This window comes from Vigna unguiculata, chromosome 3, assembly GCF_004118075.2.
Source record: "Vigna unguiculata cultivar IT97K-499-35 chromosome 3, ASM411807v1, whole genome shotgun sequence".
Taxonomy (NCBI): Eukaryota; Viridiplantae; Streptophyta; class Magnoliopsida; order Fabales; family Fabaceae; genus Vigna; species Vigna unguiculata.
Genome location: NC_040281.1, coordinates 12,395,395 through 12,405,162, shown reverse-complemented (window position 1 = coordinate 12,405,162; position 9,768 = coordinate 12,395,395). Strand labels below are relative to the sequence as shown.

General features: G+C 36.3%; 2 protein-coding genes across 2 annotated transcripts; both read right to left on the bottom strand.

Moving 5' to 3' along the window:
• Positions 1-335: 335 nt before the first annotated feature.
• LOC114175029 lies at positions 336-2,654 on the bottom strand. The gene is made up of 2 exons (XM_028059786.1): positions 2,335-2,654; positions 336-2,241 (listed from the first exon to the last, which is right to left on the bottom strand). Exons 1-2 carry the CDS (start codon positions 2,652-2,654, stop codon positions 336-338), a joined length of 2,226 nt encoding a protein of 741 aa, XP_027915587.1.
• A 3,413-nt stretch (positions 2,655-6,067) lies between these two features.
• LOC114178723 (root phototropism protein 3-like) lies at positions 6,068-9,175 on the bottom strand. Its single transcript, XM_028064781.1, has 5 exons — positions 8,847-9,175; positions 8,587-8,700; positions 8,409-8,478; positions 6,964-8,241; positions 6,068-6,872 (listed from the first exon to the last, which is right to left on the bottom strand). Exons 2-5 carry the CDS (start codon positions 8,697-8,699, stop codon positions 6,321-6,323), a joined length of 2,013 nt encoding a protein of 670 aa, XP_027920582.1. The 5' UTR covers position 8,700; positions 8,847-9,175; the 3' UTR covers positions 6,068-6,320.
• Positions 9,176-9,768: the final 593 nt, after the last annotated feature.

Here is a 9,768-nt window from a genome sequence, read left to right as displayed (position 1 = left end):
GCAAATTGTTGTTGGAGACAACTAGATAATTTCTTGAAGAAAAATGCAATGGGGTGACCATCTTGAGCTAAAACAGCACCAATCCCCACGGCAGATGCATCTGTTTCCAGAATAAAAGGTTTAGAAAAGTCAGGGAGAGCTAACACTAGTGCTAACACTAAGGCTGTTTTCAGATGCTCAAAAGTAGCTTGTGCGGTGGGGGACCACTGGAACCCATTCTTCTGAAGAAGATCAGTTAATGGCCCAACAATCGCAGCATAATGCCTAATAAAACAACGGTAGTATCCCGTGAGTCTGAGGAAAGCACGCAATTGCATAACTGAAGAGGGAGTGGGTCATTCACACACCGCTTGCAGCTTTGTAGGTTCCATTTCTACTCCTCGTCTAGAAACCACATGTCCTAAATAGGCCACTTGCAATTGACCAAAAGAACATTTTGATAAGTTTACATAAAACTTATCATTGTGTAAGACTTGAAGAACCAAGGATAAATGCTCCAAGTGTCGGGACCAATCTAAGCTATACACCAGAATATCGTCGAAGAATACCAAAACAAACTTGCGAAGGAAAGGCCGAAATAGATCATTCATGACTGCCTGGAAAGTGGTTGGAGCATTCGAGAGACCAAACGGCATAACAACCCACTCATAATGGCCATTATGAGTACGAAAGGCAGTCTTAACATGATCCTTTGGACGAACAAGGATCTGATGATAGCCTGCTCGAAGATCCAATTTGGAGAAGTAAAGAGAACTGCGCAATTCATCTAATAGCTCATCCATAGTGGGTATCGGAAAGGAATCTTTGATAGTAACGACATTCAAGGCACGATAATTAATGCAGAACCGCCAAGATCCATCATGCTTTTTGACCAATAGGATTGGAGCAGAAAAAGAAGAGTTGTTGGGCTGAAGAAGGCCCTGCTGTAACATTTCGGCAACCATACGTTCAATTTCAGATTTCTGAACAAACGGATAGCAGTAGGGTTTAACTAAAATTACTGATACACCCTCTCGTAGAGGAATAGCATGATCGTGGCGGCGGGATGGCGGAAGACCCATGGGAACCTGAAATATTGAGGTGTACTGACAAAGGACTTGTAGCAGGTCTGAGGGAGTGTCAGGGGGAAAACAGGGCATTATAGTATTTTCCAGCTCAAGGGAAGAACATGACAGCATGTAGGCTTCAAATATCTGATCAATTGAGCAAAGCCTCCGAAAGTGATTGTATTGCGCGATTTGAGGGACAAATGAATTTTCCCCTTGTAAGGTAACAAAATCAGAACCCATGGTAAATTTAATCTGTGCCGTGCTATAATCAGCAATATGCGGACCCAACGTCGCCAACCACGATGTACCCATCACGACCTCAAAGCCACTCACCTCTAACACATAAGCCGGAAACTTAATAGCATGGCCATTAATAGAAACAGAGAGGCGAGGTATGTAGCCTTCGATTTGTAGACAGTATGCATCTCGTACCATAACCCGAAGACAAGGGGAAGGTTGAACGGGAAGACGAAGAAGGTGAACGAGTCGAGGTTGGATGAAGCTGTCTGAACTGCCCCCATCTAAGAGAACGCGAACCGGTTTTCCTTTGATAAACCCAAGAAAATATGTAGTAGTGCGACTGGAGGATCCACAAAAAGCATGGAGGGACAGATGAGAAGGGTCATCCTGAACGGGAACCTCCGCAAGGGTTGAGTCGAACAAGGGTGTTTCGGATGGATCTTCTTCCAAGTCAAATAACATCAACTGTTTGTTTGGGCATTTGTGATTCCAAGTATATTTGGCGTCACAGGTAAAGCAAAGACCCTTCTCACGTCGCAATTGTTGCTCAGCGGGAGAAATGCGACGAACGAGAGGCGAAGCTTTAGTCAATGGGGTGGGAAGAATTGGTGGTAAAGCATTGGGCGAGGAAGAATTGCTTTTCTGAAGAGAACTGGTGCCAAAATTAGGGTTCGCCTTGAAAGTGGAATAAGAAGTGGGCTGGTTGTGTGGAACCGAGAGGCCCAAAGTTGCCTTTTCATCAAATAATCGCGCCAATGACACTGCCTTCAACATAGTACATGGAGATTGGGCCAGAACATCTCGGCGGATAGGATACTTGAGCCCACTAATAAAACAATCTAATAATGCAGCCTCCGTTAAACCCTGACTACAATTAGCGAGAAGCAGGAACTCATTGTAATATTCCACAACAGAAGATGTTTGGGACAGCTTAAATAGGCGTGCACGAGGGCTATCAAAAGGTGATGGCCCAAATTGTAATTCAATCGCAGTGACTAAAGCCGACCAAGTGGGGAGTTGATTAGCACGTTGGAGAAGCTAAAACCATGGAATAACGACACCTTCAAAGTTGACGGAGGCAATTGTGAGACGATCAACATTCGGAGTGTGGTAATAAGCAAAATATTGTTTTGCCCAAAATATCCAATCTAACGGATTTGAGCCATCGAATCGGGGAAAATCTAATTTCACGTGACGCATATGTAAAGGAGGAACAACAGCGGAGGGAGAGGCAACCCGGGATGATGAGTCCAACGCTCCAACTGGTGGCCCAGACGTTAATTTCTCTAATGAGTGAGCAATGGAATCTAAGGAAAGTTGCAAGGCAGATAAGTGGGATTCAACCTTGGTCAAGCGAGAGCCCATGGCAACATTGCTCTGGTTATGTGCTTCAATAGCATCGAGGCCTTCCGCATCTCTGATTGCAAGTCCTTGAGACGAGTGTTCTCTGCCATTGGAGCTCAACGAAAGCACCAATTGTTATGGCTGCCTTAAACTGTATCAACACAAACAAACAATTATACAAGAAAAAAACCAGAATTTGATGTAAGAACCTCCTCCTTGTATTATTCCTCAAGCGGAAAAGGAAAAATAACAGTAGAGAAAAGAGAAGGAAAAGACAAAACAGTGGTAAAGGTCCACACTCCAGAGAAGAAGAAAATAACCACCCCCATACAATTCCTCAATCCCCCCTTAAATACCCACTCACTCCCCCAATCGTGCAGGTATCTTCACAAATCGCTTACTGCGCCTAACAAACTTTGGTGCCACCTGTCCCTCTTCATCATGGACTACCACCTGTCCTTTGATTCCACTACTAACCTCTCTAGTAGGTATTACAGTGTTTTCTTTGGTAGATCTTTAATTTCTTGAAAATCCAAAAAGTAATTTGTATTCTTTAGAAGTTCTACAAAGACTAGTCTTAGTTTCACTTGTTTATCAATTACAATAAATAAAGTATATATCTTTGTGACAATTTCTGTCCTAATATTCAAATTCCTTTTTATACATTCTCATACAGTGAATTTATCATTCAATTTTTTACAAACCTTTCTTTTCATATTGATATTTTGTCACCTTATTTAGGTCAAGATTTATATCTTCCCATGTTCCTTCAAGTTGTACATTTCTATACTTTTTTTTCCCTAAAGTTTTGTATCCGAATTCCTTTCCAAAAATATGTGTATATTGGTTCTTGTTAACATCCATAACCCTTTTTGAGATGATATTAGGATTAAAAAAAAATTATCAATCTTTTTAGAAGATAGTTGGTTTTTTAGTTTCTTAGCTTTCTATTATAATTAGATCAAGTAGATAGTTAACTTAATATATATATATATATATATATATATATATATATATATATATATATATATATATATATATATATATATGTGTGTGTATATTATTTTTCAGTATTGTTAATCAGTAAATCTGTTAGAAAATTTTCAAATTGAGTCTTTTCTTTTCTTCTTTACAAAAGTTCTTTCAATTTATTTATTTCTATATGAATTTTAATTATTAAGTGCGTCATTAACTCTCCAAATTGATTATTTAACGAAGATAATCAAAGTAACATAATAATATGACATTTATATAACAACTTAAGAAAGAAGTATCTTATGCTTATATAATATGCCTAAGCACTTCTCTTAAAGGTAACTTGGTTTATTATCCTTCTATTTATTAAGGTCACTAGTTATTTTTAGACAAAATATAAAGTATTAGTACGCATAAAAAAGGTTCCAAATTACAATGTGTTTCTTATTAAATTTTAAAATAATTATTTTAAAAACCACACCACCAATATTTTAGGATTAAATAATAATATAAAATTTTTTTTACTACATATTTATTTCTTAATTAATTATGTAACCTTATTTTTTTAACATCATATGTATTTTCTTGTCATACAACTTTTAATTGAGTTTAACCTTTGTTGGGACTTTTAGGAATTATATAAATATATGAGATATATAAGATATGTTGTATGAACTTGTAATTTTTTTATTTATTTATGTACTATATGTATATAATAATATATAACAGAATATCAAATATTTAGACATCTCAATATTAACTTATTAAATATAAATAATAATTAATTTGTAAGATCGAAAAATATTTTAAAAAATAATTTAAATAGAAAATATTATGTAAATATTCTTCACGATATTACTAATATCTACTCATTTCTTTCAATTTAGTTTCCCTTCAAATGTTTTATTAATATATGGCCCTATTCTCATTAAATTATAAAACAAATAATATTTAATAAAAAGGAATATAATAAACATAAACATAATAATTTTTATGTGTTTGGTTTTATGCCAAGAAAATAATCATACTCTAATTTACGAAAATGAAAAATTTTGAAAAAACTTACCACTTTTGTGTTAGAGTTTCATGGTTGGTTATTTGCAAGTTATAGGCACCATGACTTTTAATTTAACAAAAATGATAACTTGTGATATGCTTACACGATTTTAGTATGATTTGTCTTTTACTAAAATTAAGCATATAATTCACAACTTCTTATTTCAAAAATAGAAATCGAGAGTTATTATTTGCACAAAGAAAATAAGAAAAGAAAATATGAAAAACCACATCAAACTCATTATAAAATTACATACACATCTAAAAAAATCATGATTTCCTCCATGAAAATTATTTCCTACTTTGAACTCCATGTAAAAAACTTAATTATTATAAACAAAGTTATCATCTTGTCCTACGACTTCTTAAGTAAAGATTGTGTGCATGAAACACAATCTCTCTATGAAGTCATTTTTTCCATACACGATTTATCCAGAAGTGACAATTGTTTTTTTTAAATATATAGATTATAGTAAAATTGGTGTAAAATTACACAATTTTTTGTAAAGAAAACCCATTTTTAGAATAAAAAGAAATCAAATTTTAAACATATATTTCACTTAAATAAAGCAATGTTAATCGAGTTTAATTATAAAAAACTATGATGTCACATAAAACTGAGAACAAAAAGTTAGAGCAGTTTAAAATTAGGAACGCAGTGGCCAAACGTTGATTATGTCATGTGTGTTCCTCTATTTCTTAACAACAACACTAACATCCTTCCATATACTGTTACTTTGCTTTAATCTTTCATCATCTTCTTTTCTATATTGCTTACCATGAAAAATTCTATCCATGACCTCAAACAAGACCAAAGAATTATTGGTCTGATGCACACATTGGGCAAGATCATGTGGTATGAGGTCATCCTCATTCTTTTAGGAACATGATTGAAGTTTAAATCTATAAAAGACAATTTTTGTTAGAATGGTTAGGCATGATATTTGAAGTCTTGCATAAATGGCTTTATCATAGCCTTGTACATAAATAATTTATTAATAAATAAAAGGTACATAAAAGAAAAAGGTTTTGTCCAACTGTAACACCCGTGCATACTCAGTAAGAAACTGGCCCATTTTTGTTTCTGCATGATAGCCAACATATTTAACTTTCTAAGGCGCGTCATAACCCAAAACTTTTCCATAAACAAGCTATTTCAAAAGCTTAAACAATTGTTAAAATATGAATCAATGCTTTTGTATATCATATTTAACACTGTGAAACACTTTCATGTTTCATATATTTTGCTGATACGTCTGTTGCTGTTTAATTAAGTCAGGATTTCATGGTTGAAATTGAGAAAAAATATTGTAAACTTGTGACATTAGTGTCTCTTTAAGTCCTAAATATTTGTACTGGTCTAATGCAGTAAATTTAATGCATGAGGTAGAAAAGTTAATCAGTGCCTCTAGAACTTGCAAAGGAAAACTATGATTGGATCTGGTGAAAAATTACAATGTAGTTTGAATTTCACAGCGATTTCTATAAAAGAAGGAAGAAAGAATTAAACGAAGAGAAGCCACAAATTCTTGCTGTTTAAAAGAAAGAAAGAAGGAATGAAATATGGTAAAAAAAAAAGGGAATAAAGTCTGGAACACAAACTGAAACATGAGAGGTATAAGTTCCAATCCAATGCAGTTGAGAGTTTATTATCTCTCAGGATATTGAGTTTCTCCACTTTCTAGTTGTTGTCTTTCTGTTCTGTTCTTCTGAAGTTGGAAGCTGAGGAGAAATATCATGATTTTCCACGTTGGTCATTTTGGTAAGTTTGCTTAGTTTCTTCCACCCACTGGTCCATGCTGATGTATGCTTCTGCTTTAGCAGCTTATCAAACTGTTTCTGCAGATTTTCCATGTCGTTTTGAAGCTCCAAGTACTTGGTTTTCACAGTCTCAAGCTCAAACTTTAGTGTGTTGATGTCTTTCTTAGCTGCAGCCCACCCTTCTTGGAATGATTGTGGTGTCCCTTCTAGAAGTGTTTTCCGGTTTGGAAGCATTGGCTGGTAGTGAGACTCAACACCTTCTTTCAGAGAACTGTTGGATAGTGCATTGCTTATCTTCACCTGTTCAGAGAACAGAACTTGCACCACTACCCTCAATGGAAGCCTTTCATTTTGTGCAGCATGCATACAAGCATCAATGGAGAGTTTCTGACAATCCATCACACGGCAGAGTCGCTTTCTTTCATGCTCAGTTAGAGTTGGATGTGCCTGGTAATACAAGAATTGCATGAGTAGACATCTACAGGCACATGTGAATCTAAACTACTCAACATTTTTACTTGGAGAAGGAATTGATTACCTTAAGATATGAATCAATTGCTCTGTAGAGTCCATCGTCAGAGGTTCTAGCTGATTCAGGCAAAGCTTCTGCAAGAACCTGAAACTTTGTGAGGGTAAGGTTTCTATCTCTGGAAACCTCAGTGAGATAACTATCCACAAGTCTTGCCACTCTTGTCTTGGCATTGATGTTACTGGTGGCATGCTTATCAGGAAAGGGTGGTCTGCTTGGGCTTGAACTTTCAGTCTGCTCTTGAACAAGAAAATGCTCTAGCAGCCTCTGAACAAGATCTACATCATAAACAGTGTCATTTTTGTTATAACATGGGATTAGAAGATCACCCAGTGTAGCTTGCTCAAATTGCATTCCCACCCTTTTCTCCAATTCAGTGATCAATGCAAGTGCAACCTTTAACATGTTTGCCATTCTCAGTAGCCTGAGCAGGAAGTTGCATGAGACACTGTCCTTCTGTGGGGGAATTATGCTGATGAGGCTCTCAATGATCATCCTTTGATCTTTAGCTTGAAGAGTTGAAGTGTCATCTCTAGGTCTAGACACAACCATTTGAAGTCCACTTTTCCAGCCACCACTACTAGAGCTACTGTTACTGTTACTACTGTTGCTTCCTTCATCTGGTGGGATTGTTGTGTCATTCATCAAACCAGGTAGCCACTTAGTTGCATAGTGCATTATTCCAGCACCAATCAACTCATACCTCATGCCCTTTACCTTAATTGCAGTAATGACTCTTACAAAGTGATCAATCCTAAGGATTGAAACATCCTCAAACCACCAATCTGGGGGAACCTGCTGATTCCTACTAGGACTTGAGTCCTTCATGTCATTCCATTTTGGGCTGGAAACTTGTGATGCCCTTCTTCCAGTGTATGACCACCTTATCCCCTTTGGATTGGCACAGGCTTTCCATGCTATGGACTCACTGCATCTTCTCACAATTTGTAGATTCTCTGCCCATGGCGACAGCTTCTCACAGCTTTTCAACACTACTATGGAGTCTCTCCATGAAGACAAAACCACATAGCTCAGAAAAGCTTCTGTCTTGAATATAAGATTGCCTTCTTCTAAGTCCTCCGTCATTTCAAGATACTCTGCACTGCATCTCAGACCAGAGATATTGGCTGCTGTTAAATCAATCGCAATTCCATAGCAAAACTTGGCTGCAAGTTCAAAAGCTTCAGGCCCCCCAGGAAGATCGTCCATAACTATCTTATTCAAGTCAGGGTCGCGAGAATCGTATATGATTCTGTTCAGCTTTCCACTTCGAGACAGCAAAGGATACTTTCACAGCAGAAACCACCAGAAATAGTTTGGGAAATTCACCACAGTACAATACAAGTCAGAAACATCTCAGGCCATAGTTTTCACAGGAAAAATAAAATACTTTCAGGTAGGAAATTATCTATTTGTTTATTTATTTATTCATTGTATAAGAAGATAATAGCTACCTTGTGCAAATGGAAGTTTGCTTCTCCAATTTGAACCACAAGATCACTTGGAATATCAGCTGAGACATACCTGCATGTGAACATGAAACGGATATAGAAAGCAAATTTATCTGAAATTTTGATGTTTATTTTGAGCCATGAGACGAAAAGAAATATAAGAAGAGTGCATTGAACATACCAAGAGTTTCCTCTTTGGTGAAATCCCTCAGTCTTGACACTGTGCTTGGTTGAAGTGAGAAGTCCAGTCCCATATTCCCTCCCAGCAGCAGACTCACTCTCCGATTCCCACATACTGAAAACCAGACTCACAAGGGAAGATTGTTTTTGCAAGAAAAGAGGGTTTGAAGAAGAAGAAGAAGAAGAAGAAGAGAGGGTAAACTAAAGGGCAAAGTGAATGAGGAGAGAAAGAAAGTTGATGAAAAGGAAGGAGGAACCCACATGGGGTGCTTGGACTTATCTCAAACTTGTCGCTTTCTTCAGAGAACATGTCAAGGAAATCTCACAGGCTGTGCCGTAATGGGCACTCAGGAGCTGTGTTGTGAGTTGTGAATCATTCATCATCATCTTCTTCTGGGTTTCTGTTTCTGTGTTTGTTTCTTTCATATATGAATTATGAAATGAGATTGATAAAATTGATAGCTAGAAAGATACCCTTCATCATTCATGTGTGCAAGACATGCAGTTCCAAATTCTTTATGCCCACCTGACCATACATGTCTCTTCCTTTTCAGCCCATTTTTATTTTATTTTCTTATTCTTTTATGTGTTACTGTGTTTACTGCAATCCCAAAAACATTCCTTTTGACTACGTTTCCAATTTCCATACCTGCACTTTACTTTCGCCTTCTCATGCATGGAAGGGACTAATTACCACACTGCCATTTCATCCATTCTCACTCCTCCTTCAACCAACTACTTCCCATTTATAGCTATTAAATGAGAGAGACTAATCACATTCTCACACAATCTTTTCACTTACACTTAACCACTCCCCATTTATACCTGTTCAATCAGAAAGACTCATCAATATTCACACAATCTTTTCACTATACTTTCAATATTGGAGAGAGATGGAAAAGGAAAACAAGCATTCTGGTCCTAGTTCCAATGCCATTCAGTTAATAAATCTAATGTAGAAGAATATGATAGGTAAATGTCAACAATAAAAAAGGACATTAAAATATATTTTATGGTAATAAATGGAGATTTTTGAAATACTAAGGATAATAAAAATTTGAATGATTTTGTTTTTATTACAACACAAGAGGGACAAAAGAAAACATATTTCTAAATTGTAAAGGACAGGGTTTTACTGATTGTAACAGAGGGAAAAGTATTTGAGAGTATAGAATAAAGTATA